Source organism: Artemia franciscana, chromosome 13 (genome assembly GCF_032884065.1).
Source record: "Artemia franciscana chromosome 13, ASM3288406v1, whole genome shotgun sequence".
Lineage (NCBI taxonomy): Eukaryota > Metazoa > Arthropoda > Branchiopoda > Anostraca > Artemiidae > Artemia > Artemia franciscana.
The window spans coordinates 20,443,745-20,468,046 of record NC_088875.1 but is presented as its reverse complement, the minus strand read 5'-3'; the positions used below and the strand labels follow the sequence as shown (position 1 = coordinate 20,468,046).

At 36.1% G+C, this 24,302-nt stretch overlaps 2 protein-coding genes across 2 annotated transcripts in view; both read left to right on the top strand.

Moving 5' to 3' along the window:
* LOC136034635 (alanine--glyoxylate aminotransferase 2, mitochondrial-like) overlaps positions 1-8,431 on the top strand; it is a 76,852-nt gene extending 68,421 nt beyond the window's left edge. Inside the window, exon 12 of the mRNA XM_065715936.1 lies at positions 4,770-8,431. Coding sequence (XP_065572008.1) covers positions 4,770-4,877 — 108 coding nt within the window. The 3' untranslated portion in view covers positions 4,878-8,431. The remainder of the gene's footprint in view (positions 1-4,769) is intronic.
* A 2,497-nt stretch (positions 8,432-10,928) lies between these two features.
* LOC136034634 (conserved oligomeric Golgi complex subunit 4-like) overlaps positions 10,929-24,302 on the top strand; it is a 70,068-nt gene continuing 56,694 nt past the window's right edge. The window contains exons 1-3 of the mRNA XM_065715935.1: positions 10,929-11,086; positions 20,446-20,657; positions 21,649-21,826. Of these exons, the coding sequence (XP_065572007.1) occupies positions 20,460-20,657; positions 21,649-21,826 (376 nt within the window). The 5' untranslated portion in view covers positions 10,929-11,086; positions 20,446-20,459. The remainder of the gene's footprint in view (positions 11,087-20,445; positions 20,658-21,648; positions 21,827-24,302) is intronic.

The following is a 24,302-nucleotide window of genomic DNA, read 5'->3' as shown; positions in this document are numbered from 1 at the left end:
TGTCAATGTCTCGCTCTTTACGCTAAATTTCGAATTTTGTTCCAATTCTTTGGGAATGACTCCTGGATCACAAAGGCCGTTTAATTAGAATAAATAGCTCTTTTGAAATTACTAAAAATACTTTATTGTAAAGAGTGTGGTATTGAGGAGGGGACAAACCCCCTCATATACTGAATAATTTCTTTTCCTTTTAAGTTTCAATGTTGCTCCTTACTTTCAGTCGAAAAGACTTGTTATTTTATTTTATTTCTCATTTTTTTTTAATAATGCTGGAAAATCCGGTTCCCCCTTCCTTGCAATTCTCTCCCCCTATGATAAATTCCTCCATAAAAAGTTCCTCCCACGTAACCCCTCCCACCGATTTTTCAACTATGCTAAACAAAATCGGCTATCTCCAAATTTTGATCCGGTGACTTTGGAAAAAAAATGAGCATGGGAGGTGGCCTAGTTACCCTCCAACTTTTTTGGTCACTTAAAAAGGGCACTAGAAGTTTTTAGCTTCCGTTGGAATGAGCCCGATTGCGACATTCTAGGATCACTGGGTCAATACGAGCACCTCCGGGGGAAAAAACAACCAAAAACAAATAAACATGCATCTGTGATCTTTCTTCTGGCAAAAAAAATTCCACGTTTTTGCAGATAGGAACTTGAAACCTCTACAGTAGGGTTCTCTGGAACGCTGAATCTGAAGTTGCGATTTTCATTAAGATTCTATGATAGGGGGTGTTTCCCGCTTTTTTCGAGAATAAGGTAAATTTTCTCAGGCTCGTAGCTTTTGATGAGTAGGATCAAACTTGATGAAACTTATTTATTTTAAATCAGCATAAAAATTGTATTCTTTTAATGTATCTATTGGTATCAAAGTTCCGTTTTTTAGAGTTTTGGATCCTATTGAGCCCGGTCGTTCCTTACTACAGTTCGTTACCATGAACTGTTTGATCCTTGAGTTTCATGAGTCATCTATTTAGAATTCAATATCTTTAGGAATTACTCTTGATGTGGGGGAGGGATTTAAAATGGTTAAAATCCATAAAGAGGTAGCCAACGAAAAAATAGTTCGTTTGGTGCACCATCCAGTGTGCTATTCCAATATAAGTCCTCAGAGTTTTTTCGAGTTCCCAGAGTTTAAGTCTGTACAGTCTTATTCGGAAAAGCCAAAAGTTCCCAGGTGCTTGGAAGATTGCCAGGTATATCAGCTTTAAAACCTTCTCACTCATCTAGTAACCCCAAGTCTTACCGAACTATATCTGTTTTACCGCCCTTCAGTGAAGTCCTTGAAAGACTCATTCTAATAATAATCGTATGGTTTGCTGTAATCAATAACCTTTTTCCTAGTAAAAAAACAGGCTTCAAAAAAGGACATAGTTCTCTGGATAACATAAACCGTGATGAACTGATTGATCTTTTAATTAACCTGGGTTTTCCATATTCTTTCATAAGTTTTATGGATTCCTCTTTAAATGATAGAAGTTTTATGTTCAAGTTTATGAGCATAGGGATGTGACTAGTCCCATTACTAGAGGTCTTCCCCAAGAAGCAATTCAGAGTCTCCTTCTGTTCAATTTGTATGTTTCAGAGTTTCACTTACCTCTTTCATTGTTTTATCTTTATGTAGATGATTTGATTATTTGGAAATCTGGAAAGGGTATTGTACGTCTTCAAAGCCTTATTCAGCAGAATATAAGATTAGTTCAGAGATTTTCTTCAGCATTTGGTTTTCCAACTTCAATTAGTAAATCAAAAGCCATTATATGTGCTAATTTCTCAAGAGATTCCCTCTGTCAACATCAAGCTTTCTCTAGTGAATTCCGTATTTCAACTCAATGAAGCTACTTGGCTTATGAATAGCTTCTAAGATGCTATGGCATGTACAAATCAATTCTTTGTAAATCCATGGTCATTTGGAGACTTTTTGTTCTAAAGTGACTTGCTGGAAGTAAATGGGGAGGTCACTCTAAGGCTATCTTGGATTTTTATAAGGTATACTAGCTGACCCCTGCCACGCGTTGCTGTGGCGCTGCGTGCAGAAACACGTGGAATGTCAGCTATTCCCCTAAACCTCCCTTCTAAACCCCCTGAACCCCCCTAAATTCCCTAAGTTGGAAGAGCATCCAGTCAAATGAAAAAATACTTCTCGCGAATTCAAGCTTGTGGGAGCAAGCATGTTGTGTATTACGTTTGCTTGAAGGCAGTTTGCACTAATAGCCATTTGCATTGGAATCATTTTTTCCATCACTGTACCTTAATCTTTTTTAAACCCTTCCTTCGGGATCTTTCATTTTGTCAACTGAATTATTTGCCATTCGCCTGGCCCTAGATATTCGCGTAAATTATAGCATCGTAGATGAAAATATTCCTTGCCTTTCTAATTCTAAATCGGCAATACTTTTTCTCAGAGAAATTAATAGAATTTCCCACGATAAGGACCTATTCAACATTAAAGGGCAGCTTCTAAACCTTCAGGCTAAAGGCAGTCAGATTTATTTCTAACATTTTCCAAGCATAAAGACATCAAATATAACGATACAGCTGATTTACTAGCAGCCAATGCTTCTTTGTTAAACCCAATTCCTCCCTCTGACCTCAATTCACATGACGTGATTGGGCAAAGGTTTAATGCTAATCACGGTAACTTGATTTCATCTCCTTTTCATACAACATTGCACACAGTGCTATACTATCGCCTGAAAGCAGGTGCCCGTCTTCTAAATAGTTTGTTTTTAACTGGTAGCTACAGCACTCCCCTCTATGCTAGTTCTGCTTCTCAACCGATGAAACTATCAAGCATGTCTTATTTGACTGCCAGCCACTGAGTGTGGATATTGTTTCCCTCAAACGCCTCTGCTACATGGCTAGCATACCAAATACCTGCACTGGAATCTTTAATTCTAACTTGTCTTGGGACTTTGATAGAAATATTTTAAGGCATTTATTGATATCTTAAAAAAAAAACATATTGGTTAGTGATTTATGTGCCATTAAGTCAATAAAAAAGGGGATTATCATTTGTTTTGGAAAGTGCAGAAGAGAGTGGGAGTGAGCATGAAGAACCGTATTGTTATTGGCCGACCTATAGGCCTTAAATTGCTGGGGATAGGTGAATCAAGTACCCGTACTTCCCACAACCTATCAATAAAATACAGAATTTAATTGGGATTTTTGGTTTTTAATTGATAAGAAGACTTGGTTACAGAGGAGGAGGATGGATATCCGGTGATAATTTTTGGAGAGTCAAAGAGGCGAAAGGACTAAATTGTAGCTCATATACCATGTATATAAATTTTTGGAACTGAAACGACTTGGTGGAGGTCCTTGTCGAAATATTCGCTTGTTTTCGTTTTCATAGTTTGCTGCTGGCTGACACTTCGTTTTTCCTCACCTATTTGATTTCATTTTTCATTTATTTTCGTTTATTTTTTTTATTTTCGTTTTCGTTTATTTTCGGTTATCGTTCATCTAATTATCATTTATTATCTTCGTTTCAAACTCATTGACCGTGAAATATTATTGAGAGCATTTTAAACAATTATTTTTTCCAGCGGGCTAGTTAAGTACTTTTCTGCTCTTAATAGAACATCCGGATCATTGGGTGTTTTTTCGCTTTCAGTAAAATCTTAGTTTTTCAGAATTCTGCAATGGTATAAATATATCGTGGATCTTCTTCTTTTTTTTGTTAGTTATGTATATGTTAGTCGAGTAAACCCTGAAGCAATGATTTTGTGCTCAATTCAGTTAGATTTTAAGCAATTCTGAACATTTAATGAGTGTATGTTGTCAGAAAATAATGAATTAGGAATTTTAATAGTATGGTGTTTCCTTTAGATGGGAACCAAAACTACCCTGTTACACAAGCAACAATGCCTGCCTTTTAAATCATGCCTAGCTTCTAATCACATATTTTGAAAGAGTACATATAGTAGTTTTTCATTACTAACTAGTTCTGGTTGACTTGAATGCAACTTATCCCTTCCTTTTGCCATCTATATTTGACCGAGCGAAATAAGTTGAAATTCCTTTTTTTTTCATCATTGTAATTGAAGATCCATTGCAAGATTATATTACCTGGAGTTTTGTATAAGCAATTGTTGACACACATAGATGCTTCATTTAGGACTGAACTGGAAACGCTGGGTATTTATCAAGGAAGCAGCGCTCTGCTTAAAATAGGGAAAGTCGTTTATTTTTTGAGAAGTGTAAAAAAAGAGCAACTTTTTTAGAGATTGTAATGTAGATAATAACTTTTTAGTTTAAATGTAAGAAAAATGCCACAAACGTATTACCCGGGAAATAGTTTGTTAGCATCTAAAAACCAAAGTACTGATCTGACCGCTTCTCCCGTTGGAGGGGTTACCCGGGATAAAGTTTATGAGCATCCAAAAGCCAACTGACTGATCTGACCGCTTCTCTCCGTTGGAAGATTTACCCGGGGGATAACAAACGTAATACCATGGGGGAAGTTTGTGGGCATCCAAAAAACAACTGGCTTATCTGATCGCCTCTCCCCGTCGGAAGTGTTGTTATCTACTTTACAGTATCTATTGCGTAACTTCATAGTTTCCACATTAGCTATTGGCTGGCTGCATCTCACGGACACTGTCAATTTTATGTAGTAGATTTTGCTTAGCTCGGGGTCAGTTAAGTGTATATGGCTGGTTTTAGATATATTCAATGTGTACTGGTCTTCAACAATCTACTCATGAAATGGATGCCAAAGTAGAATAGCTAGTATACAAATTATGGTGAAAAAATTACTAACGCTTTTCTTTCAGGTGTTTCGCATCAAACCACCAATGTGCATAACAAAAGAAGACGTTGACTTTGCTACAGATGTCATCAGGACCGCAATTAAGCAGAATAAGGACCGCAATACGCCGTAATACCCTTCGTAAAACACATTCAAATCCATTTTTCAATATAAGTCCAACTTTCTAATATATTTGCCACACCCCCAACGTACTATCAAATATATTTCCCAACTATCAAGTATATTGGAAAATTTTCCATTATAATGGAAAATTTTCCGTTATAATTGCAAATACGAGCGTGATTAACAGTGAATAATCTGAAAGAACCTCAACACGACTATTCCATTTTAATATGGATAATATTTGATATGGGGTAATTTTATTTTGTATTTTTTTTACTTTATTATGGATTGTCAAGCAGAAAAAAGAAATCCCTACAATTACAGAAGTATGCATTACATATAAAACATCAACATTTACTCCTTTATGATGTGATTTATTAAATGTTTCAGGCAGTATTTGAAAAATTATCAAAGGATTTTAGTCGGCTGACTCATCAGGCTTATGGGTCAAGTCATTACAGTCACCATCGTCTCTTTTTTGTAAAGTAAAATTTAGAAAAATAATGTAAGTAGTTTTCACAGATTCTTATTACAGCTTTGGAATAAAAATTTACAAGTTTCCCAGGGTAGAGCTTAAATAATTCTTTTTGAATATTTCCCCAGAAATATTTGAAATATCAGAAATATTCCCCAGAAGCTTTGTCTTCCTTCAGTGATTATATTTCGAAACTTACGGGTTTTAGAAGTAGAAGGCTCAAAAGAAAACATGTAATTTAAAATTGAAACTACTAGATATGTGATGATGAAGGGATTCATTTTCTCACCTAGATATTGCTTCTTTCTCTCACGTCTTCAGTTAGTGTCTACGATAGAAAACCTTCTTTTTTTTTTCCTGATAAACTATTAGGAGCTTGCTTTTCGGAAGCGCGTTTAGGTTCTTACCCATGGAACAGTTGTCACCCTTCTTGAAGGCATTTGGACATTCTTACCACTCCTCGGTAACACATTTTTACCGACAGAACCTGCTTTATTTTCTTTTCTTAGACATCTCTTTCTAAAAAGCTTTTCTTACTTTGTATTAGCCCTTATAGTCACCTTGAGATATCAACTAGACCTCCGTTGCCTGTGCAACGGGAAGTGTTGCAGCAACTGTGCCCTGTTCCTTAGGGCACAGTTGCGGAGCAACACGTGCAACTGTGCCCTACGGGACACAGTTGTTATTTCCGGGAAATCTGAAAGAGATACGGAAATAACGTCTTATAGTTTTCTGCTTAACTTTTGATGGTCTAAACTAGGAAAATATAAAACAAACCAAATTCACCAAAAAATTTAAATTGCCCCGAGGGCATGACAAAACTTCCAAATAGAAAAACCCAAAGAAGGAATTTTATTTCGGAGAAACTATTGTAAGCTCCAGTTGTTAGGAGATCGAGACCTGTCGAACCGCGTTGGAAAAAAAAATTCTAGCTGGTCCAGAACAGAAGTTACCTCTAGAACGTCGAAACTTCGGAAATTATTTCTTAGAGAACGAAGCAACTTGGTATATAGAACACTTCACTTCTTCTTGCATACTTTTCATAGCACTACTCGATAAAAATATAAGAAACATCAAAATCGAAAATTTGAGAAAATTCCAAAAAAAATCGGAACGAGATGGACTTTTCCGGAATTATTTCCGGGAAATCTGTAAGAGCTACGGAATTTTGTGCTCCGGTTCTCGAAGAGACAAATGAAAGTTCTACATGAGTTCAGCATAACTGTATTTCTAACAAGTTTATTTCCGAAGCTAGGGTCGTCTTAACTTGACGCCAAACATCGAACGCAGTTTCTAAGAAAAAAACCGTTTTATTTTTTTTTTATGGAAAACTGTTAGAAATTTTAGGAACTTCTCTGGAACTTTTTTACTCTCTTTCACGTTTCCCTTCCCTCTGAAAAATCTCAAATTTTAACTCTTACCACTTCGGAGCTACAGGTCGCTGATCACGGTGAAAAAAAAAAAAAAAAAAAAAAAAAAAACTACGAAAGCAGTAGTGTTGCTCCGCAACACAATTATTTCGGGTATGTTTGGCGCTTTATCTGAATAGATTATGCCAGAGTTTTCAGTGATAATGGGCACATTTCCTTCGATTGGTTGGTCAAGTGTATCACCAGTTGGATATTCAGAAAGATGAATGCTTTCCAAACGATTGAAAGGATCATTTCTGATCCTAGGATCTGTTTCGGATCCTAGAAACACAAACATTTCTGTGTTTGTTTTTAGTATTTATCTGCTTCAACAGATTAACACGGTGTCCACGGTGCTTGTACTGGTAAAGCTGCTAGTGAAGTTCAGAGATGGTCATTATTGAATTATATAACATTCAACAAGCAGGAAACAAATCATCTTTATGTATGACGATCTGAATTCCTCAGGATAACTTCTCTACGGTCTCTTTGACGATAAATCATGGTAATGATAAAAGTTTCGTTATCATTGCCGACACTTATAAGCATTTCATCTACGATTAGTTTTCCATTACCAAACTTGGGCACTTACTTCTAATTCAAGAGATTTTTATTAAATGCGAGGAAAAGAGTTCCATTCGTTATGGAAGAATTATAAACTTATGCTAGCTACCTATATTGTATAACAACAAATTTTGAAGATATAAGTCAGCAAATTAATCCCCGCTGTCGTCCGACAGAAAATATCAGTAGTACACAGCGGTAAGAATCAAATCCGGCTTTCATTTCGAAAAACTAGGGGCATGAAGAAAACCCCCATTAAGGGAGGCATTTGATGAATTTTCGAAAAGAATTAGTCGTGAGGCAAGTATTTACACTCTGGCGCCAGCTTCATATCTGATAAATCATGAATGGATGAAAACAAAAGCTAAATACAAAATTGAATGTGCATTCAAGTGTGCTTCTTGAAAATACGTAAAAGCAAACAGTAATTTACTGGAATAATTAAGAAAAAATTCAGCCATTGGTTTGATAAATCAGAAATTCGTATAGGAGGAATAAATCGGTGGAATGGGACCTTCTTATTAGTTCAAGCTTAATTTTTTTTAGTGATTACGTTGATATGGTGCTGCATAGGAAACATAGGTATATAACAGGTGTTGCATGGAAACAGTTTTTTTTTCGCCAGTAGGTGTATGGCTTTTTCAAGGGTATCCCAAGAGGAGTCCAGATGTGATCTCGCCCAAACCGTGCAAAAACATACGTTTCGATTGTGTCATAGCTTAAAGCGACCTTTATTTTACCTTTTATGTAATTGACCCCTCTAAAAATATTTCCAAAAATTATCAAGTGGATCTGCTTGTTGGCTCCCTCTCAGTGCCCGTTTCAGTTGTTGCTCTGTTAAAAGGCTAATTTGAATACGCACAAAAAAGGCATATGCATTACTGTTACTGGTTCTGGGATTTAATTGTAAGTTGAATTTAGCATATTTGTTGACTTTGTATTCTTGTGACGTAATGGAATATATATTACTTTTATTTTAGAGCTTATTTCCTTTCTTATCTTTTACTTATTGTTGAATTTTTCTATGTTGGTTTTTATTACCCGGTGCCTGTACTATTTGCTGTGTCTTAACAAATGTTTTTTAGATGAGTTTTTAAATATATAGTCTCTAACTTAGATTTTATTTTTTTGAATGAAAGACTTAAGAAGATTTCTGACTTTTCGTAGAAATCGTAGAACCGTTCTTGTGACCTTCGGTCAATGAATTATTAGTACTATTATTATAGAGCTACACCTCGCAGAACTCACGATAGCAACTACCATGTAATAAAAGATAAATCAATGAGAGAAGTCAACTCCATGAGTTTGGCAAGTTACAAAGGTGTGAAACTTATTTCATGAACACTTAGAGGGAGAGATGAAAATTATTCTTTGATAGAATATATGATGGGATAGTTAAAAAAAATGCAAGCGCTAATTGAGGCCACTAAATTGTTAGTAGGTCGCTGAAACTTCAATGCTTCGTGAATTTGCATTAATTACTTTCCGTCCTTATATGTTGCTTAAAATGACATTTTATGTATTTCATTTACTTTCACGATATAGTCTAATGGTGTTACTTCATTTTAAAGTTCTTATATTGGTTTATTTGTGTTATCTAGTTATCCTATATAGAGCGTAAAATTGTCCTTTCATTTAAGGAGGCACTTTGAACTTTATTCCCTCTGAATTTTTTTTACGGAAAATGGTAACATATTCCTAAAATTTTCCGATACTTTAAATGTAATTTGCTTATTCGTTCACCTTTTTACTGTTTGGAACGGGGGTAAGTCGCATGACTTTATAATTTCAGCCAGAGTCGACTCAAGCTCTAAATGAGTACCTAGAGAAAAATAAGGAGGGTAAACCAGCAAGTTGTGCAAAAGCACAGGATGACTGGCCCCCAACATAGTAAAGAAATAACAAATAGGGTGCAGCATACTTCTTTGGGGCAGAAACCACCTCTAAGTAACCCAAATAGGGAAAAGATTTCCTAAGAAGAATGAAATTTTCTGCCCATTTGGGATCAAATTAGATTGTTGCGTGGTAATCTTCCACCACTATCTTGAACTTTATACCCACTTGCATGCTTACGGAAAATATCACATTTGTGCCGTCAAACCTTTTGTTGGAGAAATTACTGTCGCGGCCAATACATCCATACAATTAACTCTGTGTAAGCAGACAAAAATTGTTAATGTTACTGAGCAATCCTTCTCTGAGTCATAGTATTATAAACAAACTTACTATTTAAATGTTGTCAAGAATTTTTCACTATTTAGCTTTAGTTTCAAGTCCATGGACAATTCCCGAATGAGGTGAAACACCCCATCCTCTATGCAAAGTGCTTTTGTAAAATCCACCAATATTCCAGATATATTTGCTTACCAGTTTCTTTGGCAAACACTAGCTATTCATCTTTTCCTGGTGTGTGATAAAACGGGAAGGGAGAGAAGCAAGTTATAGACATTTAATAACAACAACTTTGGTCGTTAACTGAAAGCTCAGTGTTAAAGCGGACCAGTTTTGTACTAGAGTGTACCGAGCGCGGGTGGGAGGTAAGACTCAACATAACAAGGTGAATTATATGTTTGTAAAATAAAAATATTATGAAAAATATATATACATATAAAAAATCAGTTGCTTACGTGCGTTTTAGAACTCTTCAAAACATCTATTACAAAACTTGTTGCTTTATTTGTGGATACACTACAAAAAATTGAATGTATGCTAGGATAGTTTCACATCCAAAATCTTAAAGTGAATTTGAAACATCCAAGAAGCAAGTTCATTATCATTTATTCCCAAAAATGAAATATCTGACGTCTTTGTTCTCCTAGTATTATTAATATTAGAGTGGACCCACCAAACTGATTCGAGGCTCAAGCCACAAAGGACTATTGCCTTCAAAATTGCCTCCCCATTGCTTGCAACGTCGTTGTTCATTTTTAACAGAGTTATTAAAATACTATTTAATCCCTCACTCTTATTGAATCTAAAAGATACATAAAAGCAAAATAAAATCTTGAAGGGTAATATTTTTTTTTTACCGTTAGCGTCTTCAAATAAATTATCAAAATATGCTGCAAGAAATCGAAAGAGCTACTTCAAGTAAGAGAATAAGCTCTTCAAAAAACTATCCTGAGAATTTTGGGGGGACCCCATCCTCCCTTAGATACATCACTCCCTACTCTGTCTAGAAGCTCTTTTCCCTATTTTCTAATTAGAACCCAATATCGATAGGCTTTTATAGAGTTACTTTGCACTTTAGCCTACTTAGCACAATGAAATCAACAAGTCACCGCAAGACACAAGGCTAAATATAGACGGACAGACGGTGTGCCAGCGTATGCTGAGATTTGTTCCAAGCCAGCATGTCTTTCATTGATGGCGTGCCGTCGATAAATTGGCGTGGCGTCGATGTCTACTATCTAATGCCTCGGTTATTTACTTCTACTCTTATCTCCTTCAAAGAGTATTGACATTTGACGACTTTTGACAATATTAGTTAAAGTAAAATATTCAAATAAGATTTTTAGCCCAAAGGAAGCACGAGGAAAAGTGTTTTTGCAACCTTTGTACAATCCTGCAATATGTTCTTCGCTGGGATATTAGGATATGTGTTTGTTATTAAAACACTGCGACGGCAATGAGCTTGATTTTTAAATGAGTGACAACATGACTGGCAATGTTTTGCTAGAATGAACATTTACTCTTTATATCTTTGTACTCAGTAAATGCCATTGTATATAAGGTATAAGCCTAGATTTTTGGCTACTGGAAAGTGAACAGGTAAGTTTGCAACATAGTGTAGCCAGGATGAAAGGGAATACATCACTCCATGTCTCTTCTTATAGGCTACTCTTTCATAGTTTAATTATCGTTTCTGGGGCAAATACCATTGTGAGCTCTGGTAAAAATTCTAGTTAATTGACTTCTTGCTATCTCAGAAAGGGTTTAGGTTAGGAAAATGAAACTTTCAGGGATGGGTCTACAGGCTAAAGTATGTCCTGGGAACGTATTTTGAAGTACCTATCTCCACTGCTTCTCCCTCTAGAGTGTGCTAAAATTTGCCAACATGACAGGTCTATACCTTTTGAAATTTTAACAAAACAACATTTACCTTGATTTTTAGTTACTAGGCTAGTTGCTTTTTCAGTGCCTTTGGTTCTGAAAATGCAATTCCTGGTATTTGAGTAGAATTCTGAGCCATATCAATGTTTTTTTTTTCAAAATTTAGAAAATGTATTTGCATATCTTTAAAACCTTATAAAATGGAATTGAGCAAAGTTATGAAGCTGGAAACAATTTTGTTGTACTTCAGTTAAGCAGAATATCTATTTTACAAGGTTTCACTTTTATAACACACATATTTTTAAACGTAATCAAAGGTCAGGACCCTCTAGAGAGAGAAGGAGTAGAGATAGTTGCTTCAAAATATTTTCCCGGGACATACTTTAGTCTGTAGATTCATCCCTGAAAGTTTCATTTTCCTTACCTAAACCCTTTCCAAGATAGCAAGAAGTCAATTAACTAGGTTTTTACTGTGAGCCCTTAATGGGGCTATAAAATTTACAACAGTCCATATTTGCTTAAGGTTTAAAATCAGGGTTTCAAAAAGACCTGTCTAGCAAGAAAGAGTTGCCATTTGCAGTTGGTTCAGGATGGGTGTTTATATTTTCCTTAGTCATTATAGTGAAATCTTGGAACCCCTCAAAATGACATTACAGCAAAAGTGATGTCAGTTTTTAGGGGTTGCTTGTTCTTTTTAAAAATTTCTGCAAATTTGTTATCAAAATAATATTTGGTGAAATTCTACTTTAGCAACTTTTGGCTCTCTTGTAGAGGGGTTATATTAGGAAAATGATACTTTGAGGGATGGGTTTAAAGGCTAAAGTTTGTCCTGGGAAGATATTTTGAAGTACATAGCTCCACCCCCTCCCCCTCTAGAGGGTCCTAACCTTTGATAACCTTTAAAAATATGTGTGTTATAAAAGTGAAACCTTGAAGAATAGATCTTCTGCTTAATTGAAGTACAACAAAATTATTTTCAGCTTCACAACTTTGCTCAATCCCAATTTATAAGGTTTTAAAGATAGCCTATGCAAATACATTTCCCAAATTTTGAAAAAAAAAACTTTGATATGGCTCAGAATTCTACTCAAATAACAGGAATTGCATTTTCAGAACTCAAGTCAGAGAAAAAGCAACTGGTAACAGAAAATTAAGGTAAAATGTTGTTTTGTCAAAATTTAAATAGGTATAGACCTCTCATGGAGGCAAATTTCAGGGCCCTCTGGAGGAAGAAGGAGTGGAGGAGAGTACTTCAAAATACCTTCCCTGGATATTTTTTAGCCTGTAGACCTATCCCTGAAAGTTTCATTTTTCCCAACCTAACCCCTTTCCAAGATAGCCAAAAGTCACTAAAGTAGAATTTTGCCTAATATTTTACTATTAAGACTAAGGGAAAAGATAATTGTCATTTTTGAATCAGCTATGATTGGCAATTTTAGAGAGAATTTGCTTAAAGTCTGCAACTGGTATTGATAATTCTGGTTTTGAGCTAGAGCTGTCCTCTGAAGTGTTTAATATAGCCTACTATTAATTTCTTCTTGTCTTGGGTTTTTCCTTTTGTGTCCCACTATGTACTAATAGACTTGATACATATTCAACTATCCTTGAGATAAGGTTTTCACATTAATTTATACACAGAGGTCTTAAATGCATGTTATCCTGATGAGAGCATTGAAAGAACTGAGATTCTTGAAATTTGGGGATCCATCCACAAATTTTGTTGGCTGTCATTGGACAGACTATTTACTACTGGTCACCCTTGCTCAGGGCTGTTGCATCACACATCCCAAATTTTAGCAATGCTTGTACAAAACCCACAACTTGGACATAACTTTGGATGATCTGCTGTATACTGCACACTTCATTATACCAAGGGTTTGTGATGCTCTGGGAACTGCTGTTTGTGGAATTTCAATTCCTCATCAACAAAAATTCCCAAATCTTCTCCAGCAAGCTCAAAAAAGCTAAGAAGTTATTTAGAAGTTAAGGGAGAGTTAAAGATTTGTTAAAGGATACAATTAAGAAAATAGAACAGGGATTTAAGCAATCAAATTGGCTTACTCATTAGTATTCTTAGTAAACTTGCTTGTATTGTTGTCAATAGACTGTGCAGATGGGAGCAATAGCAAACATCAAGTGCTGTAGTACTGGCTGAATTTATAAATCCTTAAATTGCAGGGGATAGGGGATTTGAGTATACACACTTCCCATAGACTCTATCTGCTGCAGTATTTATAAAGCCAGTAATTATTCAGGTTATTCATTTAGTTCCTGCAAAGCAAATACAACCCACAAAATAATTATTAACACTGGCTTCTGTAGCATGGATTGTTTGCATGTTACTAGTATGTTTTAAGATTGCAAGTTTGGATTTGCTTACAAAATGGTGAAAACCAACAAATTGGATTCTATAAGCCAAAGCATACTCGACCAAGCCTTTGACAAAGTTGAACACTCATACCTGTTGCTGAAGCTTAGAGCTTATCAGGTGCATGAGGATGTGATTGATTGGATTGGAGCATTCCTAACTGGCAGATCTCAACGTGTCATGATCTACACTGATAATGGCGATCCAGTTTTCTCCTCCACTTCCCCAGTTATAAGCAGCGTCCCACAGGGAACCATCCTTGGGCCAACGTTGTTCAGCATATATATTAACGACTGTACAACTTATCTATGCAACCTTTTAACATTATATGCTGACGACTGTAAGCTCATTGGGCCTGCTGAAACTGAAGAAGAAAGAGCCTGCATTCAGCTGGACCTTGACAGGCTATCCTCTTGGTCATCAACTTGGGCCCTACAATTCAATGCAACAAAATGCAAGGTACTGCACTTAGGGCACAATAACCCCCACCATCCCTACCATATAGGGTGTGATCAGTTGGAAGCAGTTGCCAAGGAAAGAGACTTAGGCGTCATTGTGGACAAAGATTTAAAATTCCACAGCCACACTCAGGCTCAGGTTGCAAAAGCTAATCGAGCTCTTGGACTCATTAAGTGCTCTTTTGTAACCAGAAAGTCATGTGTGGTTATAAAACTTTATAAATCCCTTGTCTGTCCCCACCTTGAGTTTGGCTTGACTTTGGCCTTTCCCCAAAATAAAATGGACCCAAGAGCTCTTGAAAGTGTCCAAAGGAGAGCAACCAAACTGGTCCGTGGCTTAAATAATGTCCCTTACCAGGATCGCCTAGGATCTCTGAGGCTTCCAACCCTCACCTATCGAAGATATAGAGGAGATGTGATCATGGCACGCAAAATTTTCAAATCTGGTCACCTGAACCAGATCTTCATCCCCTCTTTGGCTAACAATTCAAGAGGTCACAGTCTTAAGCTTCACCTGCCTGGATGTTGGAGAAGGGAACGACGTGGTTTCTTTTCCATTTGGGTGGTCCCCCTCTGGAATAGCCTATCCAAGTCTACCATCCAAACTGAGACACCCCACTCCTTCAAGGCTGGAGTCAACAGGGACTGGGAGGGGGCCGAGTGGAGGCTGGACTGGGAAGCTAAGCCAACATAATTACATCACTCACCACCAGCGAGAACTACAGGAGGATCTACCACCTTATCTCGCTGGCAAATGCGATATAAGGTAATAAGCCAATCCACTACTTATATTTATTCATCTGTGCTGTTTACAAGTGAATCTCCATGTAGGAATTGATGATGACTCAGTGGCTAAACATGCTGTTGGCTTTTTTGATGAGAATATTATAAAGAGCACAAAAGTGGAACTGTGGTCTTTTGCCTATCTTAACCAAATCTCAAGGGGATGAAAAGGTAATCTGGCCTCACTTAGGCATATAAATGATATGCTTGAATTTAAACTTGAATCAAAAGCAAATTAAATCAAAAAGCAAACTCTGATGGTATTTGTGTGACTCACTTGAATTCAGGGTCACATTTAATTATTTTTCCAGATGTGTTTGTCATCTCCCCTTGTTCCAGATTCATTTTTATGTGGAACTGTCTCTTCTATGTTGAAACACAGAAAAGCCCCCTTTAATTGCAATCCTCATAGATCAATTACAGTTGCCTGCAATCTTAGTAAGGTATTTGAATATATTCTTCTGCCACATATCAAGTCAAATTATGAGCATGATGTGAATCAGTTTGGATTCAAATCATGTGTTGGTTGTCAACATGCTCAGCACACACTAGCTACTCTATTACAGGATGCTCAGACCAATGGTCATGAACTTTGCATTTGTACACTTGACTTAGCTAAGGCATTTGATTCTGTTTGCCATGCTCAGCTTTGGTATACTTTTGCTGTATTAGGAGTTAATTGGTCAATTATTTTATTGCTCCATTTTTGGTATCTTGTTTTTTGGAAATATCCCTGTTAGGTCAGGCCTTTGCAAGGTGGAATTTTATCCCCATATTTATTCAAAATGTACATTGATTATGTGTTGACTAATATCAAACCTACATGTTTTCTAGACTACCCCAATATCTCCTACATTGCTTACACATATGATATATTGTTGATTAGTAGAATGAGATCAAGCCTTGTCCACTTAGTTGATCTTGTTTCTTGTTTTCTTTCTAATATTTGATTAACCTTAAATGTTGATAAATGTGAGTACCCTGGCATTCAATGTAAAATCACCAGCTGCAGTTTTTACACTCCCATGTGGATCTTCTTCAATCTGATGTGCCAATATTATTATGCGGCTTGGCATCCGTATTTGCAGTATGCTCTCTGCACCCCATGTAAAACCTCTTGTTGACATTGAACAAAAGCTTCAAATAGGCTACAGGAAAGTCGTTGCTAACATGGTCATTGCTCACATTGATGACTCGCCTGTCTTTATAGTACATTTTGTGACCACTCTGTTTTATTTATGTCTGGTATGTATCCACTGCTCCAGAAGAAGCAAATTAAATCAGTTCAAGTGATATACATTTGGTACCTGAAGTACCTACTTTATTTGCCTTCTTCTTACTGTAACCATGCCATTGTTAGTAAATATGGTGCTATGGATATTACTGACTCGTTTGAAAGACTCAATACTGTTTTAGCTGATAATGCTGTATTCTCTCTAGGTTGTCTTCACCTGTTAGTTAGATTGTTTTGCCATTCGTGACTGTGCATATTGAAGTCTCTTTATGTTTCTTTTTTCCTAGTACTCCGCTTATGTTTTGTTGTTTTGTAGTGGGTTATTAATAAATTATTATTATCTTTCAAGTTAAGCTCTCAATGTTTTCTTTTGTTACCCCTCGTTGAATATAGCTTATTAAAGTTCATGACAATTAGTTAGATATTAAATAAGCACAGAAATTATATTCAGTGGAATAGTGTTTGGCAGCAGAATTAGTTTTACACAAGTAAGTTAAAAATTGAAAGAATTGATCAAAAGGCTTAAAAAGTCTATATGCCTAGGTTGTTCTAATTATAAAAAAAATTATTGTTGAACATGAAAAAGTCATTAGAGTTGAAAATATTGCAGCTCTATAATACTTTTTAGGAATTGTTCTAACAGGAAAGATTTTGTTTTCTCCTCTCCTGTTTGAAATTTGGGGTTTCAGTCAAGACTATTTAGTCCCCTTCCTTTTACTCTATCTTGATGTGATGTGTTAGACTATTACAGATCACTGCAGTTTATAAGTCATCTAGTAGCTCCTTGGACTTCAGGCAATGGATCTTCCTGGTATAATAGACACAACAGAGCAAGTAAATTTCAGGGAGTATCTACCTGCCCCAGCTCCTAAATTTTGTTTCAGAAATTTTAGAGTTTAATAATGAGGAAATTGATTTTGTTTTTTGTCTACACCCTCAGAATGGTTTCAAGCAACAATAATATAAAAAAAATTAGAACAAGAAATTTTGTAAACAGAGGTATAAATGTGCTAACTTGTTTTGAATAGATTCAGGACTTTGCTCATTTTTATTCTCAGTTACTGAAATTCCGTATGTCGAGTATCCCTTTGTTTGAGCATAGACTTGACTTTGCTTGTTTTTCACTGAGTTGCAATCTAGTTTGTGTTTGTACCAGTTTAAGAATTGGCTCATTTTTCTTTTCAAACAGGACTTGGCTAGTTTTTGTACTGATTCAGGACTTAAATCATTCTTCATAGCAACCTGCCATGGATTCTTCTCATCTCTATCAATCAAGTATTTTTGAAGTCCCAGTTTTAGTCTACTGCTTGTTTGCTTAGCGCCTATACTGCCTTTTTAACTCTCACTTCTAGCCTCTTCATCTTTGTGATTGTATGACCTGATTCTGCTATAGCCTATATTTGGGGGCATAAAGAGAGTCTGTGACTCAATAATCTGGTTCAAATATCATAATAAAATAAGTGTGTGTAATTTTCAGCGAAAAAGATTTCTGTTGCTGAGACAGTAAGAAAGCATTTTTAAACAAGGGAAAATATAAAAACATAAGCTTAATTTTTGCTTAAAGACTACTAAGCAGAACTCCTTTTCAAACGATTTGTGCTATAAACTGTATGTAAGGAGCAACTTGGCGTAATGGTAATTAAAACTCTAAAGATCGGAATTTTAGTATCATTAAATACATTATTCAGAATCAGCTTATTGTGCTGATTCTGAATATACAAGATTCGTCATGTATAGTTTTACCCATCAAAAGTTACAAGTTTGAGATATTTACTTGATTTTTGAAATTGACAGAAACTAACAATTAACTGCAGCACCAAGCACTCTGAGCACAGCTGTGAACACTCCTCCATCCCAATCTATTCAAATCCTCTTTACACCCACCCAAGAACTTTTAATTAACTTTAATTCCTTGCCTACAACCTCTTTGCACTACATTTGGGAAAAATCTGGTTTTTCTTTGGCCCTAGATGAATGGTCAAAATGGCCAGTCTTTGCAATCTGTTACCCTTCATTTGCGAAATGTGTCCTAGCCACCTCAGCATTTCTCTTGTTATAGCCCTAGAAAGCATGATAGAGTCTGATTTCTCGTACATCATGCTGTTTGAAATACGGTTAGTCAAACTAGTACCCAAATAATCTGTTGACAATTCCTCTTGAAAGCATCAAATAAGTCCTCCTTCATTTTCTAAAGCGCAAAGATTTCAGAACCATACTTGTCTGCTGTCTTTACTGTAGTTTCCAACATTCTAATCTTGGTTTGCAGACTTATCTTCCTATTCACCCAAATTTTTTCAACCATGAAAAACGCTGTTGTCTTGGATATTTCTTTTTTAACATCTTCCATGCATCCACCATATTAACTAACCCGGTAATGCTTTCCTATGCAACTGAAGCTGTCCACTTGATTGATCTTCCTGTTACCCAACGTCACCTCTTCTCCTTCATTTATTCCTAGTCTAAGCAATTTATTCTTCTTAGTATTAATCCCAGCCTATTCTTGTGCTCTGAACTCTCAAGCATCCAAAATATAATTCATTTTGCTAACATGGTCATCTAGGAAATTCATATTATCAGCATAATTGAAGTCTAGGAGGGCTTTACATTCTGTGTCTTTAGATTTAGTTCAACATCTCTTTCAATATTCTCGGAAAGTTTTAATTTAGTACACTTAACAATTCCTGAGATGTTGCCCATCTGCCTTTTTGACAACCTGGACACCCATAGTGTCTTTTGATTTATGTCAACATGTCTTAAAAATTTCAATGTAATACCCTTAGCCATTCCTGAGGTAATTTAGGTGCCCTTTTTTGATAACCTTGATGCAGATAATTTCTTTTAATTTAATTCAACTTCCCCCTCAACATGCCAAAAAAGGTTCAACTTAATACCCTCAGCCGTTCCTAAGACAATGCAGATACGCTCTTTTGACCACTTGCATGCACACAGTGCCTTCTTATTTAGTTCAATATTCCACTCAAATTTCCCTGAAAGTTTTACATTAATACTCTTAGTCTTTTTGGGGACCAAGGACCAAATATCCCCCTTCCCCAATAATTAAACCTACGTGTAAACAGTACGTACTTTGCATATACACTCCTTGCTCCAGGTGCTGCTGGGGGTCATTTCATCCCTGGCAGCATAGCTCTTAGATCTTTCCAATATTTTGAAGCGAATGACTATTTTCGAATTTTCGTTGGGGTTTAGGAAGAGAAGGTAAGTAATCAGAGTTTGGGAGGGGAATGATCACCCTATAATTACTTGCTTCTTAAAAAGGTAGAAATTTCAATTTCTTATCAGTTAAGCCCCCTCTAACGTGTCTATGTTAAATCCTTATATGTGAAGTTGCTTGGGAAAAAAAGATAAAAAATACATTCAAGCTGTATTGCTCTTTATTTAAGTAATGCTATTGTACTACCTATCACTAAACAGATTAGTTTAAAAATCACCAATCACTTTTATATTTATATTTTGTTTTTACTTAGGAATATTCAGTCTGTCCATCAGTAGTGGTACAGCTTTGGATTTTTTTTTTTCAGGTTTAGGTCCACAATATGTATTATTCTTTCCTTTTGGCTACATGTAAAAAAAAGACCATATGCTTTTTGAAAGACAATTATTCTTGCAGTTGTCTGACGGTAATGTGGGAAATATTTTTTTCTTGTCAGCTGCCATGAGTGTTTTCTTGAATGTGTTGTCATTTTTATTGCCAAATTTCTGGATTCATCGAAAAAGGGTTGAAGCCCTGCACAGTGAAGCAAGGGATAAAGTTAACAATATAATATTTCTATATTCATCTCTTCAACTATTTCAAATTTCTTTGTTTGCAGAAGAAACAGTTTTACTGTAGAGCAAATTCCTTTACTGATGAAGAATGAACAGGCAGATTTTAGAGATTGGTGTGTATACAACTGCATACAGTGCACTAAAACTTACTGGTATTCTTTAATGAACAAGCTCAAACATGAATTTACTTTGCAGGAGCTTGTGTGGGAGGCTTTTAGTGCATTCTCCTGTTTTGTTTGTTAGAATTTACTATGTATGAGAGTCTAGTCTCTTTCCTCCTAGTATGTATTGTTCCTACCTCATACATTTTTGTATTTCTTATCTGTTTCTTTTCTGCAAGGTCCTTGTCCTTTTACTTAGGAGGAACGATCTTAATAAAAAAAAAAGAATACTATTTTTAAATTTCGATCTTATGTTAAACTAAGAAATATATTAATTTCTATTTCAGATTTTGTGTAGAGAATGAATGTAGAAGCACGAATTTCAGCTATTATTATGGCTAGGGATGCATTAAGAAACCAGGTCAAAGCGCTAATTGAAGTTGAACCAATGTTAGATTCAGCTGCAACAGTAGCTAAAGAGCTGCATGATAAAACCACATCTACTGCTATTCTTGCTGAGAAAGTTAGTGCAAAAGTCCGTTCACTTGATATGGCAAAGGTAAGTTTACAGCAACATTTTTTCGAGTTGTTGGGGATCAAGGATCAAAGCTGCGTGTTACAGACAAGCATTTTACAGGAACGGCAATTTAATTAAATTTAAAGTTTTGAATTCTTGAACCTTAAAGAAAAAGAGAGGGGAGAGGGATTTACCTTGGCTTCTCTCAAATAATGTTCGTGTATTGCATTTATGCTATTTTGATAGGTGCCATCATCTTTGCTGAGCAGAAGTATGAGCTTATTGACTATTCCTTACACAAAGATGCAAAAATATACCTGGTGAGGACTAACTGCCTCTACCATTCGTAAATAATAATAGTTTATAAAATAATTCTGGAGAAAAAGGTGACAATAAAGTAGAATGTGAAACTGCCTTGATTTTGGATTCATCTGACAATAAAAAACTTGTAGTCTAATATGTGGTTATTGTATTCTTCTATAACCTAAATACTTGTATTCTAAAATTGGAGTGTTAGTTCTTAAGTTTTGGACGTTTTATGCAAACTAAAGCTGCCTGCTATTGTGTACTTGACATTATCCAACCTTATGCTATTGAACAGGGCCAATTAAACAAAGGGATAAGATGAATGTCTGCTTCCTTCCTGAAAAAATAAAATCCAGGAAAAACATTTTAAAACAATGAATTTCTTATTTACGTTGAAGTCTGAATGACAAAACAGCAATGCTGTTTGTGTTGAAAGTCAATATATTCAAATTGGTTGTTAAACTTAGGAAATACAAGGTCTCAACTGTTTTCAACTTTAATACTGTCCATTCTGAACGAAAATTTTGCACCCTATCAGTCTTTTGGCTGTATCTAAGAGGGAGGTGTCTTATTTAGAACGAATTATTGTGATATAATTTAAGAGCAATTGATAATGTAAAACAAGTAATTTAGGATTAGAGAATAGAGAGAAAATGGAAAAGAATAGAGAAAATGTGGAAGAAGAAATACTCGCTATTTGTGCAATAATAATTCATTTCTTTTGAAGGCAAGAGTAGAAGAATGTCAAAAGAGAGTTGGAGATATTCTTTCTCTTCAAGCCTGTCACTCCGGTGTTGTAGCTGCAATGGAATCTGAAGACTATGAAACGGCTGTGGGTTACGTCCACCGTTTTCTTGCCATTGACATGGCAGCCATCAAAGGAGCTGCTACAGATAAATTTGAAAGTAAGTGTCTAATGTTCTTGTTTCCGTTTGATTTTTTTTAGTAAGATATTATTAAATCTTCAAGAATTGGGCAAATTTTCTCAGGCTCCTAACTTTTGATGGGTAACAAATTTCATGAACTTTACCATCAAAACTCAACTTTTTAAAATATCGATTGTTATCAAGACTCTGTTTCTTAGAGCTTCGGTTACTATTGAGCCGTGTTGCTCCTTCCTTTCAGTTTGTTGCCACAAACAGTTTGATAATTTTTGTTTGATTCTATTTGTACTCGTCTTTGGGTTAATGTAGCTCTTTACCTTTCTTTGAAAACTTCGTCTTGGAAAAAGTTTCTTTTTTAAAATAGTTTATTATATATCTAAAAATCTACATTTGTGATGTGTTTGATTTTGTAGAACAAGGACTAAAATGAATAAACATTAATAATAAAAGGGATAAATATGATGAAGGTCTTACTCAGAGTTGGATATCCTCCTTCATCCCAATCTATTCAAAGTCTCCCTCTTTAAACCCTCCCGGGAACTTCCTGTGTCCCTTAAATCTTTCTTTACTACATCCTTATACTCCAATAGGGGGCAACCTGCTTTTCGTTTGGCCCTATACGGTTACCCAGCAAGGATGACGACATTGGGCAATCTATCATCCTTCATCCGCCGAACGGGTCCTAGTCATCTCAGTATTTCTCTCATTATAGCCCTAGAAAGCAGGATTGAACCACACTTTTCGTGCAGCCTACTGTTTGAGATACGGTCAGTCAGTCAGGTACCCGAAAAAATCCATTGGGAGTTTCTCTGGAAAACATCTAGCAAATCTTCCTGCGTTTTTCGGAGCACCAATGCCTTGGAACCATATTTGACCACTGTCATCAATGTTGCTTCTCATATTCTAATCTTGGTTCGGACCATTGGTCTTGGCTGTTCTACTTTTAACATCTTCACTGTACCCACGTTGGACGGTCTAGATTTGCAATGCAGAAAAATTTCGCATCATCAGTAAACGAATGCATATCTTTGTCAACATTGTTGAAATATCACTGTAGTGTATCATAGGAAGCGTAATAGTGTTTCGTATAGAAGGAGTTGTCTTAGAAACTTCGGGAAGGGCTAATTCGACTGGAAATTGAAAGGGCTAGTGCTCTTTTTGAAAATTGGAACAGATTGGAGGGCAACCCCCCACGCCCATCATTTCCCAAAACACACTCAATCAAAATTTTGAGATAGCCATTTTATTCAGCGTACTTGAAATATCTGGGAATTATGTCTTTGAGGATGACACCCCTCGGGGCAAGGGTTGTGAGATACTTACAACCTGCCTTCGGGACATACAAGGTTTTTTTTTTTAGAATGGGTGGTTGTATAAACTTTGGAAAGGGTCATTGGATAGGAAATCAGAAGTTCTAGTGCCCTTTTTAAGAGACAAAATGATCGGAGGGCAGCTACTCACCTCCCCTCTCATACATACACGTTGCATTTTCCTCAAATGCATATGATAGAAATTTGGAGATAGCCATTTGTTCGAAAATGGTCCAAAGATCACATAACAAGGTCTTTAGGACTTACACAGCTCCTTCAGAGGCTGGGGGCAAGGGTTGTAGGTTATGCTCTGGGGGCATACAAAGTTTGTATAAAGAGGTGGTCGTGTGAACTTTAGAAGAGGCTCATTTGATCGGAAACGTGTAGTTGTAGTTCCCTTTTAAAAGTCCAAAGGGATGGAGGGTAACTACCCCCCTTCCCTTTTTGACATCCTCATTTCCCTTAACGCAACTGATCGGAGGGGGCTTATTTGATTGGAAATTGGAAGTTCTGGTGCCCTTTTTAGGAGTCAAAAGTAAATGGAGGGCAACAGCCTCCCCCCTCCCAAGCATATCATTCCTCAAAACACATCTGATCAACATTTTAAAAGAGCTCTTTTGTTCAGAATTATCGAAAGATACTTACATGCAGTACTGTACACAGTACAGATACAGTACTTACGTGTTTGGGGATGTCGACCTCTCCACAATCCTCAGGGCAGTTTATTCATTGTTTACATATAGTATATGTTATTGAGAAATGTCTGCATTTTTGAACTTTACTTTCCAAAAAAACGTATGACATTCAGGTGAGCATTTCAGAGAATGTTGAGTAGAGTGTTGAATTAAATCAAAACACGTTATATTTATACAGATTGTCAAAGAGTGTCAAAAGTGATGGAGGACAACTAGCCCCCCCTATATCCTCTTTTCCCCAAACACATTCGATCGGAGGGGGCTTATCTGAATGGAAGTCGGAAGTTCTACTGCCATTTTTAAGAGTCAAAAATAAATGGATAGCAACCATCTCCCCAAGCTTATTCTCCAAAGTAATTATGCAATTATGAGGTTTATATAGTTGTAATTATGTAGTTATCAGTAATTATGTGTTTTGGGATATCAACCTCTCCACAGTTCTTAGGGTAATTCTTTCATTGTTACATATAGTATATGTTATTGAGAAAGGAA